This window comes from Canis lupus, chromosome 23 (genome assembly GCF_048164855.1).
Source record: "Canis lupus baileyi chromosome 23, mCanLup2.hap1, whole genome shotgun sequence".
Classification (NCBI taxonomy): Eukaryota; Metazoa; Chordata; class Mammalia; order Carnivora; family Canidae; genus Canis; species Canis lupus.
In genome coordinates, this window is record NC_132860.1 from 31,322,905 (window position 1) to 31,350,217 (window position 27,313).

The window sequence follows — 27,313 nt, forward strand, 5'->3', positions numbered from 1 at the left end:
TCATGCTGCCTTTTCTCCCCTTCAATTTAGTTGACAGGTTAATTTCAGAGCTGAGTACTGCTTGCCAAGGTCAGTGTGGCCAGCTGAGCCACCTCAGCTGGTGACTTTCAGGACACTGGGCTTTCACGAATGTTGAGGTGTGTGCCTCTTTAACCCCTGGATGCTTCGAGCCCATTTGGTTCCATCAAATTACTGTGACCTACTCAAATCAATTTCAGGCATCTGAATGGGACTGAGATCTGAAAGTGGCCTTGCGGTGTGGCTGAAGACCTTATTGGGTTTCCTTCCTGTCTGCAGCTGCTAAAAATCTGAGAGTTATTTGACATTATACCCAGTGGAAGATATTTTGGAAATAAACTTTCTTATAGGGAAAAGTTTGAGCAAGTCCAATTTCCCAATTTCTCCTTTGTAAGAAACTAGAACCTGTGCTAACTGCTTTGGGCCAGCTAGACTTGTGGGACATTTTTGCTAACACTGGTGAGGATGGACCTTCATTGCATTCACAGATCATGCCGCACAGTTACCATATTCTCCCAAGAACAAAGATTTGTCACATCCCTGACAAAGGGCCCTGGTACTCCAGACCATACTTTCCGTGATGGCCCCTTACTCCCTTCAGAGAAAAGTCCTACCTTGAATTACATCTCGAACATATGTCAAGATTGCTTTCCTTAAAACTCACCATCCCCACTCCTCAGCAGAGTTGTTCATGTTTTTCTGAATTCACATTGCACCTGTATAAATTGTTATCACGCTATACTGCAAATACTTGGGCAGGGTTGTATCATCCTCACTTTTGTATCCCTGAAGCCTCCCTGCATGGTGACAGGCACACAATGCTCACTGAATGTTGTGAGATGACAAAAACCCAACCTTTAAAGGATGGCACGTGGAAGCTGTGGACTCCTGGAGCATCCAGAAGTCTCTGATCCATCCACACCAGAAAACAATACCTGTGAAGATAGTTACAAGCCAGCTGGAGTGTTTAAATCCACAGGGATTGGCCGGTGGGAAGGGCTGAGCAAGTGGAGGTAATCCTACATGGCTTCACTTTTAGAGGTGGTTGAAATTGTTGGGTCGTTTCTAAAACAACGGCTCCTTAGACCTTTTGACTTCTATCTCTAGGTTCCAGAGAGGTTAACTGTTAACCCTGACACTGCTGGGCAGGCTCCCCAGATGCTCTCCTCTCGGGGACTAAGAATTAAATCATTTGTGGTCTGATATCTGGCCTCATTCTGACAAGTCCTATAGGGGCGTATCACTTAGCTCTTTGTACCCACACACAAAGTAGCAAAGCAGGAGAAATTGTGTTCCCTGAGTCAAAGTGGGTTTCTTCCAACAGGTGACCAGAAATGCCATATTCTTCTGCACCAAATGCATGCAGAGTGGCTTTGCAGACTTGCTAGTTTTTGTTTTGTTGGGGATCCAAAGGCCACAGGAGACCATCTCATTTAACTACCAGAGCTATCCCAAATGGCTGTCTGACCCATACAGCCAGTGACATGGTGGTGGTGGTGGTGGCGGCGGCGGCGGCGGCAGTAGCCTCGATTTGTAGTATGCGACAATTTTGAGGGTGCGAACGCTACCCTCCTCACCTCCCTGACCAATTTCAAGCTATGAACTTCATGTGTATAAACACAATTAAGAGATGCTAAGTAATCCATCATTGTTTAGTACTTCCAACATATACAATAGACAAAAACGCCAAGAGCAGAGATAGCAGTGTAGTAAAATAAATAGTAACTGGTGAATTTTGGTTATTTATTCCCTTTGTTTTTAATGTAACTTACTTATTATAAGTTTATGAGTTAATTTCTTAGTAACCTATCATTTATATGCCATAACAGTCACCTTTTAAAGTGTGCATCTCAGTGGTTTCCAGTATATTCACGGAGTTGTGCAATCATCATTGCTATCTAATTTCAGACCATTTTCATTACCCCCAAAAGTAACTCCATATTCATTAGCAGTCACTCCTCATTCCCCGAATCCCAACCCCTGGCAGCCACTCATCTACCTTGTCTCTATGGATTTGCAATTCTGCTGGACATTCCATATGATTCCAATTATATATGGCCTCTTGCGTCTGACTTCTTTCACTTTCTATAATGTTTTCAATGTTCATCTGTGTTGTAGCATACATCAGTTCTTCCTTTTTTTGGTTGAATAATACCCCAATGACTGAATATACATTTTATTCATTCTTCAGTTGGATATTTCCATTGTTTCCACTTTTTGGCTACCATGAATAATGTTGCTGTGAACATTCATACCTGTATGAGTTTCTGTGTGGACCTGTGTTTTCATAAATATATATATATACCTAGGAGTCAAACTGCTGGAACATGGGTTGAATCTGTGTTTACTTTTATTTTTAAAGTAATCTCTGCACCCAACGTGGGACTCACACCCGTGACCCTGAGATCAAGAGTCACATGTTCCACTAACTGACAGCCAGGGCTCCTGTGTTTAACTTTTAAGGAACTGCTGAACTGTTTCCCACGGTGGGTTACACCATTTTACATAACCAGCAATGTATGAAAGTTCCAATTTGTCTTCATCTTCTCCAATACTTGTTAATTTCCATTTTAAATTCTTTTAATAATGCCCCCTTTTATTTAACAAGCTTGCAGAATTTTTCACCACAATCTGTTCTCATGGGCTAGTATGAGCCAGTCTTAGCATCCGTGTACAGCCTACCACAGAAAGTCCCACCATCCTTCTCTGTAGTAGTAAGTTCCACTTCTTTTTTGCTGACAAGAGCAATACTCAATAGATTTACGTTTCCTTCTTCTTACATCCTTCCTATAGAAAACCAAAACCTTAAAAGGTCTGAGGTTTTCTTCTATTTTGGAATTATTAAGATTTTTGATTCTGGAGTATCACAAAGTTTTCAACTCCCACCAGGCACTCTGGGAAGAACAGAGTGTTTCCCTCCTACATTTGTGTTGAGAAACAAAAATAAAAAACAAAATGTATCTTCCTGACACCCAGATAGATCTTCTGGATGAGCTCTCAAGCAGTTGCTTCAACAGGGCAAACAGCTGTGGTCTGTTTCAACATAATTTGATGTAATCAGGGTTAATTTTGATGATGCAGTGACTCTGAAGACTGTTTTTTAACTGGATTACTGTTGGGTCAACAATCATGTGGTATTACACTTAGTGGCTGAAACAAAAGCCAGAATTAAAACGGCTTCCCCCCCTAGCCCCTTCTAAATGACAGCCCCACTGGGATTAGGAGTTATGAGGCGCATTTAACACAATTAACTAAAAAAGGAAAGTCAGTTGCAGTCAAATTACATGCAAGCTTCTTCAAGGTCCAGAGTGTTGACTGGAAAAGAGCTGGAAACTTATTTGTTGGCGTTTTCTTTTCCTAGAGTGATTAGAAATATGTTAGCAGTAATCATTGTAACTTGACATTGTCGTTGATTCTAGGAAAAAGCCCTAAGATTTTCTTCAAAAACATTTTCCTGAACCAAATGATGATTTTAGCAGTCCACAGTTCCCTGTTTTCCATGCATGTTTTCAAAATGATGATTGTGAGCGAGGACTCAATTCAGGGTGCGGCATGCCAGGGCTGAATGAATGTGGTACATACAAAGCTCTACACACATTTCGAACGGTTTCTGAAGGGCAAAATACGGAATCTTACTTTCATTGTTTATGGCCAGCCAGTAGCAGGGTCTAGGTTGCTCTAGGCACACACGCTTTTTTTAAATTCAGTCTCTTACAGTTTTCAGTTTTGGCTAGTCTGAAGGACAGCAAAGGCTCATGACAAAAGCCATTCTTAACACAGTTCTGGAAAGAATCTTCAAAAATAGATGTCTTGCAAAGCTGCCAAATGTATTGGTTCTTCAAAACCACTCTAATCTAATTTGGTAGTTCAAAAAAGGTCTGATATTTGTCCAATCCCCTCTGTAAATAAGCCTCCATTCATTTTTCTGTTTTTGTGACTTCGGGTATCAAGACACTTGAAAAGCAGTCATTCACCCTCCTATGGCATCTTATTTCTTAGAAATTTCTCAGGAATATATGGACATGACTAAAAGATGCTCAGACTACAAAACAAAAAGAGTAATGAGAATTCTTTCTATAAGTCAGATAGTGTATGTTTTCTTTTCAGTGGTAAAGGCAGTTTTAAATTTGCTTAAGCCCAAATAGGAAATTTATTGGTAAGAAAAATGAATTATATCCCCTGGAACCCAAGAAAAAGTTGAATAATCTGGCCTCAGGAAGGCTGGCAATCGAAAACTATATATAGCAAAAACTAGGCCGCCAGTTTGTATGTGTGTGTCTGTCTCTTTCACAGGCCATATGGTTTTTCATCTCTGAACATGTGCCTTCATTTCTTTCTCTTTCCAGACTGCCTTCTCTGTCTCTTGAGGCACATGGTTGCCCTACATCTCGTAAATTTACATATTCCTGGCTCAAGCAACCAGTCCAGATTCTCTAGTGTTCTCAACCCCATTTTTCCAAGAGAAAATGAAACTGGCCCATTTTGGGCCAGGTGTCCACCCCTTATCCAGTCAGGAAGGGAAGTGCCTGTCCCCTGTCTGTCTGCTGGGGATCCACTGGCTAAGATGGGATGGGGGGAATTCTCAGAGGAGGAATTGGTTTGATAACTAAGTTGACACCTCGAGAAGTATTTAAGAGGCATGAAAACCAATCTTGGTCCTTTCAGGACATAGCCAGTACCTATCATTTGAAATTTCAGCCAGCTGGAACCGATACTGTAAGATCTTAGGTTTTGCTTGTTTTGGGGTGCCCCAGAGGGATGCACAGAGTTACCATTAATTCGCATTTGCTGAACTAATGATGTAAGCTACTTCAATTTGGAGGCAAGAAGCTTGTCTAGATTTGGAGAGCAAGGCAGAGAACATGAACTGAAAATCTGAGCAACTCTAAGTTCATCTGGGACTTGCTTCTGAATTTCTTCTATCAATCAAATACATCATTCATCATTTACTGAGCACCTGTAGAGCAAGGTTCTTGAGAAGTCTACTAAGTTACCATACTCCAGAAGCAATGCCAGGAGAGGTGCCCTAGAAGTTCAGCTTCAGTAATAGCTCCTAAGGACAAATCACTAGCTGAACTCACATACTTTTAAAAGACTCCTGACTCTTTGTTTCTATTCAGGCAGTGGCTCCAGAGTTGGATTTTTATGCTGAAAGGGCAGGTTTAAAAATTTATGAAATATTTCAGTCACATAAAGAGGGAAAAGACAGCTGAGGAATTACTTTTTAAGGAATATTTTCCTTTGGTCTGATGAACATATTTCCTCTTTTTTGGGGGGACACCTCAATGACAGTTAATTCATTCAAGAGTTATTTGGTGAGTACCCACTATATGCCTGATACTCTCCAAGGTACTGCAGATACAAAGATGGATGCAGTCTCCTCTGTGTTACAGAGCTCTTGTTCTGGCAGAGAAGACAAATGACAGTTTAAGATGGCCAGTATTTGCATATCGTGCTGAGGGAGCATAATGAAGAGAGTCTGGCAGCCATTGTCCAACCACTGGTATCTTGAAGTAATATAAACATGTGAAAATGTAGAAATCCTGGCTGCATTTTAGAGTGTCACTCTTCTTGAAATAAAGCCTCATAATCTCAGACAGTGTGATCAGGGTTGTAATACTTTGATTCTGGGTGACTAAGAGGTGACAGGTGTGTAGACTGAGAAAGCTACCCAAACCCATTTACAGGCATGTCGAGACAAGTAGTGCTGTGTCAGAATGCAGGGTGTACTCTAATTCCACTGGCAGGACAGGAATCTGTTGAGTGCTGCTAACTCACTGGAAGAAAGTTAATCAAGAGCTAAATGACAGTCAATCAAGCACCAAAACACCAAAGTTTCCACATATGATAATTTTGTAGTTCTTGATCAATGAATAGACCACTCCTGAGTTTTCTGAGAAACATTAACCATACATAAGAGCCTTCCAGAACAAATTAGTGAAGCAGATATGCTTGTTTCAATAAAATGGACATACCTGGTTGGGGGGTCAGCTGGAGAAAGGAAAAGGAAGAATCTGGATGTTGATAGATTACTGGGTATAGGAGGAATCAGAGTGGCAGAGACACACATGCATGGAGAAAGAAACCAAACATGGGTGAGGTAGTGGACAAAAAAGGGAGGAAGAGATCTAGGTCAAGAGGTGTGGTAGGCTTCATGCTACATGGGTTTAAGAGCAATATCACTCTGTGAGCTGGCTTTCCCTCCTTGGTACAGAGGGATAAAAACCAGCTCAAAGGTGCGGGCAGAAACATCGTATGTTCCTTAGTGAGCATATTTGTGCAATTATTATCTTTTACTGTAAAAATTTTAAAGTGTCACTGAAGCTTTCTCACAGTATGGAAATAAGCCGCCTACATTAGGATCACGCAGGGTCACTATTTGGGAAGTACAAACTGTGGGCCATTCCATCTACTGAATCAGACTTCCTAGGGTAGGACAGGTAATCTGAATTTTTTAATAAGCTCCCCCTGTGATTCCTATTCACAGTAAACTCTGGCAAAGACTGGAGTCCCTAAGGCAAGAAGCATGTCCTATTTATCTCTGTATATGCAATCTTGCACTGGACCTGGGCACAGTGTGTGCTCAGTAAGTTTATTGAACTGAACTGAATATACCAACGAGGTTTTGAAAAAAAAAAAGTTGCTCAGTTCCAATGCTCTGAAACAGGTGATCTCATTTTTTCCCCATATGCTTTTTGTCCATGTATACAGATTTTACACTATTGTAGTTACAAACTACAATTTGACATTTTTTTCAACATATTTTCTCCTATAATTTTTAATGGCTATAAATATTTCATTCAACATGCAATAAACATCTTAGTTCATACAGATTTTTTTGAGTTTTGAAAAGGTTTCCCCCTTAGGAGATCTTATGAAGTTTGTGCGGTTTATTTTTATTATTTTTTAAAGATTTTATTTATTTATTCATCAGTGAGAGAGAGAGAAAGAGAGAGAGAGAGAGAGAGGCAGCGACACAGGCAGAGGGAGAAGCAGGCTCCATGCAGGGAGCCTGACGTGGGACTCGATCCCAGGTCTCCAGGATCACGCCCTGGGCTGAAGGCGGCGCTAAACAGCTGAGCCACTAGGGCTGCCCATTTGTGCAGTTTATGAAACCCTTCTACATGCCTTCATTGTTTCTCACAGCAGTTTGTAAGATAAGGATTACCCTCATCCCGCAGATGCCTATCCAAACCCACAGGTAAAATAACTTGCTCAAGGTCCCACTGTTCAAAAGTAGAACGTCAACACTTAAATCAGAGTCCTCTCTCCCTCTCTAATGTGCTTTCCAAGACACTGAACATGCACCATATTTTCTGGCAGGAACTTGACCCAACAGTTTCCTGATGTAAAACCTGTAGTGCAGAATGTGAAAGACGGAAATTACACTTAAAGGGATCATCGGTCAGCTATATCTTAACTGAACAGGAATGAGCTCCTGCCTTTTGGGGCACTGCAAAGAAAATGCATATTAATGGAAGTCTTCAGTGAAAAAACTTAACTGTTCTTCAACAACAAATGTGCATATAACCCAAATCCATTACTGCAATCTTCAAATGGAAGGGGCTGGGACTGCCCTGAACACTGTGAGGCTGCAATTAGGATTTGTCAGCAATTATTACACATACAGGCAGAAGAACGTTACTACAGACAGCTGGCAAGGAGGCATTGGAGACTTTGAAGCTCTTCTAATACCAAAACTGGTATCAGACCGTACTTGTGTAGCAGCTGGGTGGACAGTGGAGGGAAGCATTCCTCTGCCAAGAAAAAGGCCCATTTTAAGGTAACAATGCCTGATGAATAATCTAGTGGGGTACAGTCCTTCAGAGAAGGGCAGATTGTCCATCTGAGCAGTTACAGAGATTCTATCCTGGAGAACAGAAGGCTGGGGAGAAGAAACAGTGTTGCTGTGTTTCTGGCTTACTACACTTGCTATAGAGAGGCAGGTTTCTGTACTATTAGGTCAGAGTTCTCCAAGTATAGAAAAAGTTCTATCTTAGGTAGAAAGCTCCTACTCATTGAAGGGATAGTGAGTGGGTAAACTACCAGGAGCTGGGAAAATACAGGGGAGGATAGGTTACATATCATAGACAAGGGGATCAAATCCCTTGATTTCAGGATCAAATCCAGGATCCTACAAAAACAGCAAAGCAGTTACTATTCAGCCAGCGTGCAAAGATTGTAAGTCAAAGAGTCACAGCTGCAAATGGCCCACATTCTGAAAAATACAGTTCTAGCTGTATTTTGCAGAAATAAATAAATTCATTTTAAAAAATGAGACATAGCAAGCTTTAGCACACTGCTGGGTCCAGGACCTTTTATTCCATAGTCAGTGTTTCTCTTTACTAGAATGCATTTGAACTCAATTGTCATTTCCCAGCACACTCTTAAATCTCTTCTCCTTGTGTAAAACAAGGAAATCAGAGGCCAAAGTATGTGTTTTGCAACATGTCCACTAAACTCTGGGGCTGAAGATACAAAATTCTTTGGTTACTACAGAGCTCTGGGCTTTCAGTTTCTCTGCAGGCTAAGAGTGGTGAGCTTTATTTGCAGTCTTACTCTCCTCAGATACCAGGAATCCCTAATAACCAATCCTCATAACAAATAAACTAATCTTTTACTAAATCAAATGAATTTGAAGCATGGTAAGCTACAAAATAACAAAATGCAGAATACACTGTGAATACATTAAAACATTTTGTAAACTGTAAAGCGATGTTCAAATGATAACAATTATGAACAATAAAGGAGGCAGCATAAAGTTACTGAACAGTCAGGAGCTATGTTAATTCAACAGCTGCCTGAATGACAGTTTAAGAAACACAAAAACTCCTGCCTTCTTTACAAAGTTCCTCTAGAAACTCCCACACAGTGTGCTAATAATGGCTGTAAATTCACTGGACTCCAAATCAGACTGCCTAAGAGCTAACTGGGGCCTTAGCTACTCAGAGGGGTAATCCAGGGCTCCTGGTAATGGCAAAAAGTCTAGGGTTTCTGGAGGTGTGTTGACTATGATCTAACAAGATCCGTCTTATGGAAGTCCTATTAATCATTTTGGTGTAGGTTAAGATTATTTTTTGTCCTTAGTGCTTTTTAATTTGGACTCTACACTGGGAAGAAACTACCATCAGATATTACTCCCACCTGTTTTCTTTTTATTATACATACTTTAGATTGCAGACTGAATACAAATATTGATCAGAAGCCAAAAAGCCCCACACATTTCTTATCAATTCAATCCAGGCCAATCTGTCTTTCAACTCTGCATTTTTATGTTCTTGCCTCACCACTTACTAAAATAAATATATGAATAAATAGCAATCCAATCCAAATAAGCATCTTTCATCTATAATTATCTGAAACAAGAGGTTTAAAGAAGAGTAGAGTTAATCCATCTCACCAATTGCATCTTCAATGCCTGTTCAGTCATGCCTGAATGTCTAGATTCAATTTATAGAGAGTATGAATGTATAACATTGTAGAGGGGTGCTTCTGGCAGATCCTGTCTGAGAGGGACAAAAGGTCAAACAGTTCCTTTGCTGTTCTGTGACAGTTAGTCTCTGGGCTGGGTCAGAGGGTGGGAGAGTTATGTCTAGATCTGGAATGGATCACTCACACAATTAAGTTCTTGTCAGACCAAAAAAGAAAAAAAAAAAAAAAAAAAGACAGCACAACTTCCCCAGGCAAGAGGACAGCCAGATGGAAAGTAACTATTTTTCTCCACCTACTTCAAAATTTGAAATGAGAATGGAAATTAATGATGGAAAAACCATTTCAAAGTTTCAAAATACTCTTTCTTGGGTGGTTGGGGTTACTATTTTGAGGTGATGTTTGGAAATCTTGGGAAAACAGAATCTCATTTTTCCCTCATTGGAAACTGGTTATTCAAATAAAGACACCCTCATATCACCTTTTCTCTCACAAAGTCCTTTAGGAATATTATTATAGTAGAGGCAGTCCTCAACTATTAAATCTATACTTCTATTCATTATACAGAATTATATGATGCTGTTTTTCTGTAGAATTTGGATATTTATATACACCAGTTGACAGATGGACATTTTAAAGTTTCTTTCCTGCTGTTGCTGCTTAGTTCTGGCATTTTCATCTTTGTCTAATACTAGTATTTGTTGTTCAATTACTGGTAAAATAAAAGTATTGAGCCAAAGATGCAAATTTTGAGGCTTGTTATGAGTGGCAAGTGTTTGGCTTCAACCAGATACCTGTTTTGTGATCAATTGCAGAGGAAAAGAATAAGTAAGTATGAAAGTTGGGAAATATACTGCTGAAGACTATGGAAAAGGTGAGGAACAATGTTTATTTGAGAAGGACCTTCTCTCATCCCACCCCACACATATACAATGAACATACTGAAGTCTATCATAAAACTTTCAGTGATTTAACTTCACTGTCCATTTTTGGGAGATGTAGTGGGTACTAAAAATGTAAAGGTTAGACTCTAAATCAATTATTATTAGTGACTATCTGTAGCACAAATTCCTGAAAGATCAAGAGACAGAAGAAGAATCCTTAGAGTTGATGCACTTGGAAACAACAATTCTGCAGGTGACATAAATGGAGGGCACAAAGATGACCCTGCCTGATTAGTGCTACACAGTGACATCAACGGTGGCACTGAGATGGGAACCTGGGGTTTCTCTGATTCATGATTCTTTATATCACTGTTACTTAGGATGTAATGTTAACATTAGAATTCTATCTGGTTCCTCAAGAATCACTGGAGACATGATTCCTGATAGCCTCAGAAAATATTAGTGCCTCCAGGTTGGGGGCCTGTGAGTGTTTGTGATTCTCATGCCACAAGATTAATACAGCATCAATACCTGAATGTCAAATCAATACTGATTGATCCTGCAAATGTTTTAGAATGGTTTTTGCATTTATCTCCCAGGTCTAAGGTTAAAGATCACCTGTTCAGAGATGCCTTCTCTAGCAACCTTATCTGTGCCTGCCCTGCTCTTCATAAAATTTTATAGCTTACATCATATTTTGAAATAAAATATTTGTTTGCTTACTGATTGTGTATCTTCTCGAATAGAATGTAAACTCCATGAAGGCAAGGGTCATTTCTGTTTTGTTGATTATCATTTATTTAGCATCCAGCCATTGTTGGCATATGGAATAAGCTCAAATAATATCTGTCAAACAAACAAATGAATTTTATCTTTAACTCATGATTGAGGCAAGCCTTATGAAAGCCCTAATTACCTCTTTGTACTATCCTAAACTTGGTATCTAAGCCCAGGGGATTAAAGTTTTAGGAAAGTAGATTTTAGCTCAGCAAAAGCTACTAATTAGAGAGATGCAGAAATGGAATGAGCTAGTTTGTGGGATACTGAGCACTTTGCCAAGAAGAGGCTGCCCAGGTGTACAGGATCTCTCTGCATCAGGCAGAAGTTTGGTCATGAGAACATCTCAGTAACTTCTGTGATTTCCAGCTCTAAGGTTCTGCAGTTCTTTTCAGTTGTTTGCTTTGAGTTAGAATAAAATAAAACACATACAAAGTCATTAGGAAATAACCTAAGATAAATTATCTAATGAGACAGAGAAAACTGATTATTCAGGTATGCCTGCCATTTACCATCATTTGATACATACAAACTCTACTGAGTATACAATTTTGCTGTAAGTCCATAGGTATGTAACTCAATAAGGACTAAAAGAGTTAAAAACAATTTGTGTAGCATTTCACAGTTTTAAACACACATATACACACACTTTCATGTAACTGTTATATCAACTCTGAGGAAAATGATGTATGAGCTCATACAGAGTAAGTGGCTTGTCCAAAAACATACACATAAAGTGCTACAATTATCAGGTCTCAACTCCCAAATCAGCGATCCTCTCAATAACTAATAATAAAAGTAACAATGTTACTTTTTTTAAAAAAGATTTTATTTATTTATTCATGTGATACACAGAGAAAGAGACAAAGACATAGGCAGAGGGAGAAGCAGGCTCCACGCAGGGAGCCCAATATGGGACTCGATCCCAGGACTCCAGGATCACACCCTGGGCTGAAGGCAGGCGCTAAACTGCTGAGCCACCCAGGCGTCCTGACAATGTTACTTATTGAATCCCAAATTACCCATCCTTTAGGTTTAGCTATATTTGTATCATCATCTTGCAATGAAAATACTTTTCTTCCAAATTTCATTGGGAAAAGGCCAAGTGGAATTTAAAAATTTTAACTGTATTTTTCTTTCACAGGTATCAAAAATCTATTTTATTTATTTATTTATTTATTTATTTATTTATTTATTTATTTATTTATTTTTTAAATCTATTTTATTATCAGGGAAGTTATAAACATCTATTATAAACAAATTATAACAACGGTCATTAGTTTAGATAATTAATACATCTCATTCATTTTTATAATTAAAGATCAACAGTTATTAAATGTGACTGTTTTCACCCAGTCTGATGAAAGAAGATTTCAATTCAGAATAGTAACTTAAGGACCCCGAAAGGAATATTTTTTTCTGTGATGTCTAGTAAGTTGATGAAAACAAGATGGGCATTTATCATAGGTTAAATGGCACGTGGCAAATGATCCAAAAAACATTCTTTTTAGCTACAAGTGTTTCTCAAAGGTCACAGAGGGCAGTGATCTAATGATTAAAGACAAATTAAAATACCATCTCATCATGTCTTGAGAGTTTGAAAGGACCTTTCAGACTATGGTTCAGTCTCTTCATTTCTTCTTACTTCACATAATAGATTTGAGATGCTACCTGCTATAAGTACCTCTTCTTGAGGGAGTTCATCTTCCCATGAAATGCTCTCAACTTTCTAGGAAAATTATGATCAGTTCTATTTTTCATATGCTCTATCTTATGGCATGACAATTACATACTGAAAGCTTCTGCATTTCTAAAATTCAAACATGCATTCTCCTGTATGCATATTCACATGCAGTATGTCTGGTACGGGGTAATTTTCCTTAACCAGTCTTCCGGCTATAAAATACATGAATGAGTAAATCTTGGAAAAGGGATAACATCTTTGATATTGTCAATTCCCAAGATGCACTGCAGATAGCGTTCAAATCCCATCCCAAAACCTCCATGGGGAACAGATCCAAATCGACGGAGGTCCAGGTACCTGATTTTGAAAAACAGAGAATCCTCAACTATAGATGCTGTGCTGAATCAGACGTCGTGACAGGATTTTGTTTCAAAAGTATTCTGCAACCATTTGTTATTATTCACATCATTGTGGTAAACAAATCTTTTCCTTCCAAGGACAGGTGAATGACACAGAAAAGTTAAAATGATCTGTTGAAGGTTTACTCAAACAGCAACAAATTCTGTCATGCATTAATGGGCTTTGGTCACTTGATCCTTTTTTTTTTACTTGATCCTTTTTAAGTCATTTATGGACTTACATACAGAAAACCTGCCTCACAAAGTTACAAAAAATGTTAATTTTCTTGAAAATGCATTCTACTTCTATGTCTTAATATGTTAATGCTTTTTTCTTACTAAAATCATGTTGTTTAATACACATAGGAGAGTGAAGGGTTTTGCCTGATAAATCATAAAAAGATGCCCCTACTTGATTAGACTATAAGCTCTATAAAGGGCAGGAACTGTGTCCTATTCAACCTTTTATCTCCAGGGTCTGCTCTAGAGTAGATACTTTACTAACTCTATGACGATTTATTGTTTGAAGGCATAAAAATATACTCTTGAATGCTAGAGTGAAATTTCCAGTTCTGTGCTTCAAACCTAGTAGAATAAGTCCAGAGTCATTTTTCTGGAAAGCTAGATAGGCTCTGAAGCTTTGTTTATACTCATTCAATTCCCATATGAGATCCCATGGCTAGAAAATGGTGCAGTCATGATTTGAATTCAGAATTCAACACACCAGCCTGTAATAAATTTATTTCACTAAAGGAAGAGGAGGAAGACTTTGTAAGTATTTTTACTATGTCATTTGGTGGGGGAATTCTTTAGTTATACAATATTGATTAAAAGCAAGTTATGGCTTCTTCTTTTTTCTTTTTTTAAAGATTTATTTATTTATTCATGAGAGACACAGAGAGACAGAGGCAGAGAGATAGGCAGAGGGAGAAGCAGGTTCCCTGCAGGGAACCCAATGGGGGACTCAATCCTGATTCCAGGATCACGCCTTGAGCCGAAGGCAGATTCTCAACCACTGAGCTACCCAGGCGTCCCAGTTATAGCTTCTTGAATAATTTGTAAAATCAGTTCTAGAATAAAACTTAAGTGCCATAGCTAGTACTCATATGGCTTTTCAAGAATAAAAACTATCACAGGTTGCCTTGGTGGCTCAGTGGGCTAAGCGTCTGTCTTTGTCTAGGGTCATGATATGGGGGTTCTGGGATCAAGCCCTGCGCTGGGGTCTTTATGCTCAATAAGGAGTCTGCTTCTCTTTCTCTGTTTTCCCTCATGTTCTCTCTCACTCTCTCAAATAAATAAATAAATAAATAAATAAATAAGTAAGTAAATAAATATTAAAAAAAGACTATCACTTATTTCCCCACTATTAATAATAATGACCACATGTATCAGTATTTTAGACAGTTAAGATTAAATACTTATCTTTCTAAAAGATGAATTGCAACAAGGTGAATTACAATTAAGTGAGGGATCAATAAATAGGATATCTAGTATAAAACTTCAGATTATTAAGAACTATCAGGAATAATGGAAGAAGCACAATCTTGAGTAAATGAAATATTTTGTAGCTGAATTAACTTTAAGTTTATAAGGCATGAGGACAGGATATACTTTCATTTACTGAGAAAATGAGATGAAAGGCCTATCAAACCACCTGCCATAAATATCTGCAGGATCTGGGCTGGCTGCTAGAAGTCCAGCAATAGCTTTAGCTATCTCTAAATTTCTCATACGTCAATGTATACACGGGCATACATGTCTGGAAAATGAATTCAGCAGATGGATTCAGTCTATAGCATTTTTCTTGCCTTTGCTTTGATATATAGACAAGTCCACTTATAAAAAACAAGTTTTTGAACAAATACGCATTTGTTGGATTTTTTATTTTTGATTGTTGTTAAATTGATTCTAGGGTAGCCAGACTGTAGAAGAGATGGTATGAAATTTGTGGAACTAGTTATAAATGTGACTTACATTTGGCATGTAGAAATAGAAAGTGAGTAAATTATCTGACACTTGGGGTGGCTACTCACAGTGGAATGGAACACTAGTAGAGACTACAAACTTGAAGATTTCTAAATCCCTTCCACCTTTAAAATATTATATGATTACCAGATAAAGGGAAGCAGATTCAAATACTAGATATTTTTATTTAGAAATTTTAAAAGTTTGGGGATCCCTGGATGGCGCAGCGGTTTGGCGCCTGCCTTTGGCCCAGGGCGCGATCCTGGAGACCCGGGATCGAATCCCACGTCGGGCTCCCGGTGCATGGAGCCTGCTTCTCCCTCTGCCTGTGTCTCTGCCTCTCTCTCTCTGTGACTATCACAAATAAATAAATAAATACCTTAAAAAAAAAAATTTAAAAAAAAAAAAAAGAAATTTTAAAAGTTTGAAAACTTTAGCTGGGACAAGAATAGTATTGGAATGGTTAATAAAGACTAAAAAGACCCAAACTTATTTAACCAACAATTAGAATTTGTGATCTAGCTAGTTTTTCCCCACTATGAAGATTATCTTGTAGACACACAAAAACAGGCAAATGCATAAGCTTGCTTGGTTAGGTTCATCTACCTAATAAGGCTGAGAACAAAAGAAAGAAAAGGAAAAGAAACTGAGGTTCCATTCTAGGTAGATACTTAACCTACATTGTTTCATTTTATCCTCACAATAATCCTGTTAAGTAGATACTATTATTCCATTTCACAGCCAAGAAAACCAAGACTTGGAGAGATTTAAGTATGCCTAAGGTCACTACTGGTATATAATAAGGCATTCAAGGGTCATGACCTGAACGTAATTTTAGGCTTTGGCATTTCTATAATCTAGCTCTTCCATTACCAAAAGTAGGGTGTGTAATTTGACTCTTCCTTCTTCTGAGGATAGCAAACGAATTAAGAATACTAATAATTAATATGAAGGAATGCTACTATAAAAATATAATTACATAATTTGTATATATTGAAAAGTACTTGAAGAAAGGGTCTGCAGAAAGAAAATCAGAACAATTTTGGAGATGTAAATGTATGAATACAGACAAGTGATCTTCCCTATGCAGCTTAGATTTCTATAGATTTTAGGGATCACTTAGCTCAAACCCCAGTTTCACACAGAGAGAAACTGAAGCTAAAAAGATAGGAACAAAGCCTCAGCTCTATGCTTCTGTGTGGTTTTAAGTTAGTTAATATCTCTCAGCCTTAGGTCTGGAGGGGTAATAAAAAAGAGATGAAAATAGTACCTAACTCACAAGGTGTTATAATAATTACATAAGAAAATATACATTCAGGGGTGCCTGGATGGCTCACTTGGTTGAGGGTCTGGCTCTTGATTTTGGCTCAGGTCATGATCTCAGGGTCCTGGGATTGAGCTCCTCATCCGGCTCCATGCTCAGTGGGGAGGCTGCTTGGGATTCTCTCTCTCCCTCTGCCTCTCTCCTGGTTTGCGTTCTCTTTCTCTCAAATAAATCAGTAAATCTTTTAAAAAATACATTAAAATTTTAACACAGTTATATGGCACACAATAAGTAATAAATAAAAGGCAGCCTATATTATTACTATTTTTCCAGCACTAAAAGGGAATAAGTAATCTTCTGAGAACCTACCTATTCATTCTTTTTTTTTTTAAAGATCTTATACTTTAATTTTTTTTTAAATTTTTTATTTATTTATGATAGTCACACAGAGAGAGAGAGAGAGAGAGGCAGAGACACAGGCAGAGGGAGAAGCAGGCTCCATGCACCGGGAGCCTGACGTGGGATTCGATCCCGGGTCTCCAGGATCGCGCCCTGGGCCAAAGGCAGGCGCCAAACCGCTGCACCACCCAGGGATCCCCTATTCATTCTTAATACTCTTCCACAGTGCTTAGGGAATACATATAAAACCTACATAACAATCAGACCAATAGCTAGAATAAGAATGATTAAGGGCCACATTCTTACCATTGGTAGGTTTCTGTTAGTCCTGATCTGTAAGATGAAAGAAACAAAATTCTTTCAAACAATGGCAATAAGACGAAGATACCAACCACCAAACATTTATCCTGGGTTGTGTGCAGTGTTCTTTATAAAGAAGTAGACACAGGAATGCCTGGGTGGTTAAGTCGGTTAAACGTCTGCCTTCAGCTCAGGTCATGGTCCTGGAGTCCTTGGATCGAGCCCCATGTTGGGCTTCCCACTCAGTGGGGAGTTTGCTTCTTCCTCTCCCTCTGTCCTTCCCTCTGCTCAGGTGTGCACTCGCTGTCTCTAATACATAAATCTTTCCCCCCCCCCAATTTTTTTTTAAAGATTTATTTATTTATTTATTTATTTATTTATTTATTTATTTATTCATTCATTCATTCATTCATTCATGAGAGAGAGAGTGAGAGAGAGAGGCAGAGACACAGGCAGAGGGAGAAGCAGGCTCCATGTAGGGAGTCTGATGTGGGACTCAATCCTGGGACTTCAGGATCATGCCCTGAGTCAATGGCAGACATCCAACCACTGATCCACCCAGGCGCCCCCCCGCCCCCCAAAATTAAAAAAAAAAATAAAGAAGTACACACAAAAACCTGTGCTCTCAAAAAACATACAATATGATTGAGAGGCTGACCATTCAGTATGGTTAAGAAAGGTAAGTTAACCAATAGCCCTAGGTATAATGAAGTAAGTGGTACAGACAATAAATGTTATAGAAAGAAAGTATAGTCCAGAGCCCAAAAGAAGAGGTTCATTTCAGATGAGCTTCTTGTTCTATGACATAAGAAAAGCACTGTTACTTAAGGTTGCTGGGAGGTACACACAAGGGACATAAAGACACATTTCATTCTATAGCATTAATAATATAGATTCTGCCTTCAAAATATGGTTGTAAATTGGTTTTTGTTTTGCCAATGTGAAAAATGTTAATAAAATTTTAAGCTCTTAATACTCATTAAAATTAATTTCAGCCCTTTAACACCTAGCTGGCTCAGTTGGTACAGTGTGCAACTCTTGATCTCAGGGTTGTAGGTTTCAGCCCCACATTGGGTGTACAGATTACTTAAAAATAAAAATAAATGTTATAAAAAATTAATTTCAGCCCTTTAAAAGTATTTAGGATCACAGTGCACCTGAAGTGATAAGGACTATGAAAAAATCAGTTATACAGAAAACATGAACCGAAGTCACAGATAGATCCCTGAGACAGGGAAACACATAGAACTATTTCATTAGGAAAGATAAATTTGGATATTATCAGATATTAGGTAAACATGTAATGTTATGAGGAAAGGTTTCCTGAAGGAAGGAAGCAAGCAAAGAAAACAAACCAATTAATCTTTCAACAAATGAGGTTTCTTGCCATGTGTGATTTTTATTGTGCTTCAAAAAAACCCAGAGATCTTCAAATTCTTTCCATCTAAGGAGTTTGACCTTTACTTCATTTTCATGATTTTCCCAGGACTTTCTTAACAGTATAGTAATAGTAAGGAGTTAGTAATCTAACTAAATAGAGGCTTCTCAGAACATATTTATTTCCTTTCTTCTTCTGGACCCTAATCAAATAGAGCAGTTCAAATGATTGGATTACAAAACCAAGTTACCCAATAAATTTATAGGTTGGGATTGTGGAAAAGCATAAACTTTTAGCATTTCTCCATTAGGAAAAGAAGGCCTTATAAATGGCTATTTTAACAGGATATTTTCAAACTATCATATTCAGGCTTTTCCAGGTTTCTATGAAATCCAGTATTATCTGGAGAGTAGGAGAGTGGGATTAAGCCTTCAACATGGGAAAAACCTTTTTTTTTTTTAAAAGTCTGGCATAGCAAAAGTGGAAACCATGGAAAACAGAGGTTTATAACCTTGGTTAGTTTAGGAAGTCATTGTGGTTTGTTGGCAGACCGTGCATACATAGGAGTGGTAGTTCAATTAGAAACACGATTCCCTACTTCTCATCTCCAAAACATTTTCTGTGTGTTTATGGATTCGTTTCCTAGGTCTCAAGCAGCAAGTTAAAATGAGTTATTCAAATAGCTTAATCAAGACCCTTACATAGCAGAAAACCTGAGGAAGGAAAAACTGCTTATTCTAAATGTTAGTTTAGTGGATATTTTTAGTATCTTTCTTTCTCCATCTTTATCCTTTCTCTCGTTCAGAGTCTGTCTTTTCTTTATGGCTCTAAAGGAGTCTTAGTTTATGTTCCCAATCATAATTTAGAGTAAATAAAAAAGAACAGAAAGAAGGGGGAAAATGAAGGAAACCCTTTAAGGTTGTCTTCTACCATTAACTTTTTAAAAAGCAATTTCCACAGGGAGAAATATGCACCAAATAGTGGGCACATGTCACTGTGGCCTTATTTCACATAGCAGTTCCAATCTTTAAGAAAGGGGAGCTCAGGGAAGTCACATGACAACTTGCTCAAGGCCACAGAGAGTCTGAGATTCAGGTCAGTTAGGCACTGAGGCCCATTTGCTGTTCTTTGTGACTCTGCCAAGACTGCCTTCGAGTGCCCCATCTTCAATTTTTGAATTTTGTTTATGTCTGATCAATACCTGGCCAGTCGCTGCTCTAAGAAATGGTACCGTTCCTCTCTGAGGCTTCCTCCAAAGAGCTCTCCAACTCCAGGAACCAAAAGATCAACAGCAGCAACCTAAAAAGGAAAAAAGTCATGAGCAATTTCACATTTTACATTTTCAGGGGATTCCAACAATTGTCAGCATCTCAAGGAAGTGGAACTTTTAACATTTTAACAAGTGGCTATTTAACTGCTTACCAGAATCTTGTTTATGTTATCTGTTTCAAAATAAAATATTTTGTATTATTTTTAGAATACATGATACACAAATTACAGATGGACAGTTTCCTCTCTTGCACCATATATGCAGTATATTTAACAGAAATATGTTTTTTTTAAGATTTTATTTATTTATTCATGAGAGACACAGAGAGAGAGGCAGAGACATAGGCAGAGGGAGAAGCAGGCTCCCTGTGTGGAGCCTGATGCAGGACTTGATCCCAGGACACCGGGATCACAACATGAGCCCAGGGCAAACATTCAACCACTGAGACACCCAGGTTCCCCCAGAAATGTGTTTTCTTCACAAATGTGGTATGTTAATTATAAAAAATGTGGCAAGTATTAAAAATTATAAGATATTAAAAGTCATCTATCACCATGCAGAAGCAATTGCATTTTGGCATATTTTCTTTCTGATTTTTTTTCTTCCATGTTTATGGAGTACAGTAGATCAAATTACACATAAAAATGTATCATTCTAATGTTTTACTTAGTATTATAAATTTTTTTCTGATGTTAGTATACTTTGCATACTTAATTAAAAAAATAAAAATCTCTCTACCCAACATGGGACTTGAACTTAAAACTCTGAGATCAAGAGTCATATATGCCACTGACTGAGCCAGCCAGGCGGCGCAATACTGAATGTTTTAATACCTGCATAGTTTATTGTTTAAAAGTAACAGTTTTTATCTAACTGCTTTTCTCTTGTTGAGCATTTTAGTGTGTGTCTTTTGTTTGTTTTCTTGTAAATAATTTGGCAATGAAGATTTTTCTTTAACTTATAGTATTTTGGTAGGACATGTAAAATATGTCCTGATTATTGGGGCACCTAGGTGACTCAGTTGACTGTCCCATTCTTGATCTCAGCTCAGGTCCTGATCTCAGGGTAATGGGTCCAAGCTCCACAATGGGCTCCACACTGGGCATGGAGCCTACTTTAAAAAAAAAAAAAAAGAAAATGTTCTGATTATTAATCAAAAAAGTAAAAACTGAAACAATGAGATAGCATTTTGGAGTTATCATAATATAAAAGTAAGAAAACAACACAGACAACATGGATTAGAAGTTGCATAAGCCAGTATTCTCTTATGTCTGATAGAATCTTTCTGGTCAGTAACTTGGGGAAAGATCATCAAAACCCTTAAAAATGCCACATGATTTGACCCAGCCTTGGCAATTCTACCAACCAGGAACTGGTTGCTCTCTAAAATCAAAATCAAAAAAACCAGGAACTGGTTGCTCTCTAAAATAAAAAACAAAAAACCCCCCAACAACCCCCAAACCAAAAAAGATTACCACACAGGGTGTTTATTGCAGCATTACCTAAAATAACAAAAATTCAAGTCATGTCAATAGGAGACAACTGTTAAACATGGATAAAAAATCTTAGACATGAATTAAAAAAGATTGGCATCTACATGAGATGTTAATTATGCTGCCACTATGATTTCTTCTGTTCTCTGTCTGGTATTTTCTTATTTTCTACAATGAAGATGTGTTACACTTTTATAATAAGAAAACATACAAAAAACTTTCAATAAAGGAAAATAGTAGCTTTATATTTTAATTTCTATTTTTTCAGTTACTAGTAATATTTAACTTTTATGTTTATTTGCTATCTGTATTATTCTGTGACTTGGTGGTTCTTTTTTGTGGGGCAGGTAGCAAGCATTATTAAGAAGGCACAAAACTGAGGTGCTTGGGTGGATTGGCTGGTTGAGTGTCCAACTTGGTTCTACCCAGGTCATGATCTGGGGGTCATGAGATGGAGGCCCTCTGCCCAGGATCTGTGTGGGGAATCTGTTTGGGATTCTTTCCCCCTTCCTCTCTTTCTTCCCTTCTCCCTGCTTGTGCTCTAAAAATAAAATCTTTTAAAAAAATTTAAAAAAAGAAGATGAAACTAAGAAATATATATTACAACAAATGAAAAATCAGAAATTCATAAAATATATTTTAATCTTCAATTAAAAAATTTTTAAAGTAAGCTCTACACTTAATGTGGGACTCAAACTCCCGACCCCAAGATCAAGAGTTGCACACTCTAGGGTGTTTGAGTGGCTCAATTTGTTAAGCAACTGACTCCAGATTTCGGCTCAGGTCATGACCTCATGGATTGTGAGACCAAGCCCCACCTCCAGCTCTCCCATTGGCCAGGGTCTGCTGGAGAGTCTCTCCCTCTGTCCCTCTCCCCAGTCGAGGGCATGCTAGTATGGGCATGCTCTCGCTCTCTAAAATAAATAAATCTAAAAAAAAAAAAAAAAAAAAGTTGCATGTTCTATTGACTGAGCCAGCCAGGGGCCCCTCACATTTAATTAAATGTCACATGACATTATAAACTCTTTTCTTAAACACTGTCTTACTTATAGCCTTACTTTACTATACAATTTATACTTTACAATTTACTATAAAGCAATTGCCCTGTTTTGATTTCAGAACTTTTGACTGAGGTATCTCTTATAAATAATTGAAATTAATAAAACTGTAATAATTCAAGAGTGCACCCCAAATACTGTATGCCTCATCTTCATTATATCATTAAAAGAGAAAACATCAGATATGATTTGGTGTGAATTACAGCGAGAGAAAACAGAAATTCACTAATAGCTTCTTTTACTAAATTTCCTACCACTTACTCAGCTGGTGAGAAGTAAATGTGCAAACAGATTTTGTCACACTAACACTGCTTGTTGACCACATCTTAGTAATTCTTCTGTGAACTTGGGGAAACTATAATGACCAAGCAGATAATTCGGAATGCAGATTTGGTGACTCAGATATGATGACAGGGAATGAAACACACAGCTTTGGACAGGTGGACAAGAAAGCCTTGAGAGGAAATTCTCAGAGGCTACACAATTAATAGAGTTGGACTCTGACCAGGACCCTGCAGTTACCCTTTCTATTCTCAGAGAAAGAAGTTTCAAGGGAGAGTTTTTTTTTAATATTGTATTCACTTATTTGAAAGAGAAAGAGAGAACATGAGCAGAAGGGAGGGGCAATGGGAGAAGGAGAAATAAATAAATAGACTCCTCGCTGAGCAAGGAGTCCAACAAGAGCTTTGATCCCAGGACCCAGAGATCATGACCTGAGCCAAAGGCAGATCCTTAATTGACTGAGCCCCTGAATGACTGGCATCTTTATTTCTTAGTATCTTGCTTTTAGATATGGCTAACATATATTAGAAGTTGAGAGACACCTGATCAAAAATCTGTTCTTAACCTTAATCCAAAGTTTTAAATTTAGAATTACAGGCCATCTGGATTAGAAAAGAATAGACACCAAGTGGCTCTCTGAGCTTTGCTTGAAAACATTTAACAACTGAAAATCACTATCCCTGAAGTATAGCATTCCATCTTTGTGTAGTTCTATTAAGAAGGGACAGGTATATCCAAAATCTATCATTTCTAAGCTTTGGAAGTTGAGGCAATTCCAAGCCACAAAGGTGAGCAGTAATTGCCTCTGCTACTGTAAGTATAGGCAAAGTTTATAAAAGTTCACTGCCTCAAAAACAGATGTTGGAGAATCAGCTATCATGGAAGAACAGGAAACAGGTAATCCAGCTGGGGCCACGAGGGAATGTGTTGTTTTGCTTTCTGTATAAGTTCATAAGAATCCAATAAGAGACACATTTCTTGCTTGGTTTGCTGCTAATACAACTAAAACAAGCACAAAGCCCTTTGGAGATCTTAGCATTTTCTGTAGGTCTCAATTATGTTAATTTTGAACTTAGGCTTTTTTAAATGCTATTTTTAGAGGACCATGAAAGATGCATATTTATCTTTGATTACAAACCTTCTTTATTTTAATATGTGAGCTCCCTGGGGAATTCAATGTACAACCATACTGGTTTTAGACCTATTTAGTTTTTATTTATCTGGAATATTTGCAACTGCACAGTAACAGTTGTGGAACTGATAGCTTCTGAATCTTTTGAGTAACCTTCAAAATCTTTTTTTTTTTTTATTTGAGAGAGAGAGAGAGAGAGAGCAGGAGAGGGAGAGATAATCTTAAGCTGGCTCTATGCCCAGCATGGAGTCCAATTTGGGGCTCCATCTTAAAACTCTGAGATCATGACCTGCGCTGAAATCAAGAGTTGGATGCTCAACCGACTGAGCCATCTGAGTCACCTTTAAAACCTTATGCTATAGTACGATATCTACATTTTTTCTTCTGGATTTCTTTCAAACCTGTTTTCCTAATAACCAAGACATTAAGATGGTTAAGCCCAGTTATTTCTACATTAGTTATCATAAAATTAATTGTGGTAGTTGCTGTATTAGTCAGGATAGGTTACATTATCCTAATAACCCAGTTATAAACAATCCCAGAAGCTTATAACAGACTTCTCAATCTCAGCATTAGTGACATTTTTGGCCAAATAATTTTGTTGTGAGGGTCTGTCCTGTGCATCGTGGGATATTTAGCAGTATACCTGGCCTCTACCACCAGATGTCAGTTTCAATGCCCTAGTTGTGACAACCAAAAATGTCATCAGATACTGCTAAATGTCTCCAGCATAGGAGTGGAGGTAAGGAGGCAGGACGGGGAGGCAGAGGACACAAAGTAGTACATGACTGACAACTTCTGCTTTACAACAATGAATTGGCTTTTTAAAACTTATGCTACATGTCCATCCTGGCTTGAGGCTGATAAAAAAAACCACTTTGTGAGGTACTGCTGATTTGGCAGACAGGAAAAAAAAGAACACAGACAAGTATGTACTAAAAACATTTGTCCAGGAGTAATGGATATAGGTCACACTTGCTAACTATTCTTTGGCCAATACAAGTCACATGTGAGTCACTAAACGGATGTTGATGCGGCAGGAAAATATAATCTCCTCTGAGAGAGTAGTGGCCACTATTTATGTAGAGTACAACAGTTTACTATGTAGCCTCCCCTCTCCCGAACTGACATGGAATCTTTCACTTCCACTCTCCCAACCAAATCCTCATTGTTAATTAGAGAATTAAGGTCAGAATAGTTCTCCTATTTCTTCCTCTGTACTCTGGGAGAGGGGGTTAGAAAAGGAAAAGAAGTAAAGAACTTACCAAAATAGAAAAGAACCGAACAAAATAGCTATTTTAGTTGAATAAAAATTTTAGAAGACATCCAGATAAAGTCCCATATATCACTCTTAATTTTGTGACAAGCAGAAGGAATACACACATCATTTATGTCCTTTCTTTGGATGGCCTGAAAATTCACACTTTCAGGTGCACGAATTCATGTGATATTTTCTTGACAAAGAGTAAAGTTGCTTCTCCTTTTGAGAGAGATTGATCCTTTGAGTAAGACATTCCTTCACGGTGCCTCATAAATGTTCTATAACCAAGCATATTGTTTCTTTTTTATCAAGAACTGATTTAGCTCTTTTGAAGAAAGGCCCATGAAGGCTTTGTTTTCCTTTCTTTCTCCATGTCATCTTCTTCTCTTCTCTTGTTCTTTAGGTTGCATCTCTTTTCAACTCTATCAGTTATACTTCCTGCTTTCCTTTTACTATGATACCCTCTAATCTCTCTACGGAGTCTGCACACTTTCTGAGCAGCTATAATATAGCAAACTATTCCTCAACTATAAATGAAGACATTTACATTTGATAAACAGAGAGCTGCACTTCCTCTGATATGACACAGAAAACACCGCACTCCCTGAAGATTACTGACACAGCTCCTTCAAATTTCCATACCTTTTAGTGAGAGTTGAAATTTCCAACAGGATTCTTCTATGTTGTGTCTCCCCCTGATAAATGCTGAGCTAATTACTACAGAAACTATTACTCTTTCCGGTGCTCAAGTAGAGGTAGAGAGTACATACAGACATAAGAGAGTACAAACCATGACACAAAGGTGCACAAAATGTGAAACATGGACAGAATCACACAAATCTAAGAACTAATGAGACAAACATGGCTGTGTGTTTGCCCAGTGACAGGTGGTGAGAGGTTAAGAGTGCAAAGAGGCTGGAAACAGGCAAGTGGCCTAGATAGAACATGAGCTCATCATTACAATTTGCCCTTATGGGTTGGCAGATCTGTGGTTTATGGGAGTCTGAGGCTCGCTTAAAGAGCTAGGGCTGAGCAATCCTGCCCTTCATTCGGGAAAGTTAAAATTCACAGGCTGGATTATAGAATGTCCCCTTAGGATCCCTGGGTGGCACAGCGGTTTGGCGCCTGCCTTTGGCCCAGGGCGCGATCCTGGAGACCCGGGATCGAATCCCACGTCGGGCTCCCGGTGCATGGAGCCTGCTTCTCCCTCTGCCTGTGTCTCTGCCTCTCTCTCTCTCTCTCTGTGTGACTATCACAAATAAATAAAAATTTAAAAAAAAATGTCCCCTTAACTCCCAAGTTTGATCAAATTTAAGCACTTCTGTAGCTACAATCTCCTCTATGTTCCTACGCATCTTTGGAAGACCTGAAAGAAGTGGAAAGATTTTAGTTCTGCTGTCCTTTCACTCTTCTACACAGATAACAATGAAGGCTACAAGTAATTGTACTACAGTCATTGCTAACTCCCTTAGTCTTAAGTAAAATTCATTCCACTTTGGGCATATCTTCTAGGCCAGAATGCACATCTTCCTCTACTGTGTGTGTTTTTATTTTGTTTAAATCACACAGCTGCGGTGGCATGCTGTCTAGAAATAGTCTGTGTTGGTATTCAAGCTCAAAAAGCCCTGGTCTTTCTTTACTTATGACACTCCTTTTTGACTCTTACTCTTTGATTCCACTCAATGTACTGAAAATAAAATGCAAACCTTGAATTGAAAAACAAACAGATTGGATAGGAACAAGGCCTTTAATACATTACCTTTTTAAAAAAAATTACCTTTTCTATGCTAACTTCAGAGAGGAAAAAGTTGAATGTCTCTTCTTCCACCTTCTCTTCCTACCTTAGTATTTTTAAGTATTAATGAAAAACACAAACTGAACACCTCCCTATTCAGTTTCTGACAGGCTGCTACCAACAATGGAGCAACATTATGTATTATTATCAAGAGAAGAAGCATGTTCCACAAACCACAGGAAACATGTTTGTGGTTTCAATCTCTCTGAGCTTTTGCTCTTACTGCTGACAGACAATATTTTGCCCCTAAAAACAATGAGGCACAGGTAGGAAAGAGAGCCTTCCGGACATGAGAGTGTAAAGATTCAAATGGGCTGCAGATAGCAATGGCTAAAAATGGACTTTGGCTAGTAAATGGTTAGTCTGAGAACACTGTAGATGAACTGACATGCATACTTTCAACTATAATATAAATTCCTAGGATAGTCATTAGTCCTAGTTGTAGGAAAAATTACCATTCCCTTCATTACTATTTTCTGTTAGTTTGATGCAGGCTGGTTACTTAGTACCAGACAGGGAAATTCAT

At 38.1% G+C, this 27,313-nt stretch overlaps 1 protein-coding gene and 1 long non-coding RNA gene across 12 annotated transcripts in view; one reads left to right on the plus strand and one right to left on the minus strand.

Annotated features, from left to right (window-relative positions):
- The window catches only part of LOC140615065 (uncharacterized), a 53,880-nt gene that overhangs the window by 5,426 nt on the left and 21,141 nt on the right, over window positions 1–27,313 (plus strand). The gene's annotated exons all lie outside the window — the stretch shown is intronic.
- Window positions 1–27,313, minus strand: part of NARS2 (asparaginyl-tRNA synthetase 2, mitochondrial) — a 135,922-nt gene that overhangs the window by 2,480 nt on the left and 106,129 nt on the right. The window contains exons 12-14 of one of the 10 annotated variants that reach the window (XM_072794800.1): window positions 19,698–19,795; window positions 17,125–17,151; window positions 1,657–3,375 (exon numbers count right to left, since the gene is read on the minus strand). In XM_072794800.1, coding sequence (XP_072650901.1) covers window positions 3,315–3,375; window positions 17,125–17,151; window positions 19,698–19,795 — 186 coding nt within the window. In that variant the 3' untranslated portion in view covers window positions 1,657–3,314. Of the gene's footprint in view, window positions 1–1,656; window positions 3,376–4,029; window positions 4,061–5,869; window positions 11,511–11,915; window positions 13,150–13,386; window positions 15,535–16,125; window positions 16,661–17,124; window positions 17,152–19,697; window positions 19,796–27,313 lie in introns of those variants that run through there. The other 9 variants (XM_072794803.1, XM_072794797.1, XM_072794801.1 and 6 more) reach the window with 9 other exon arrangements.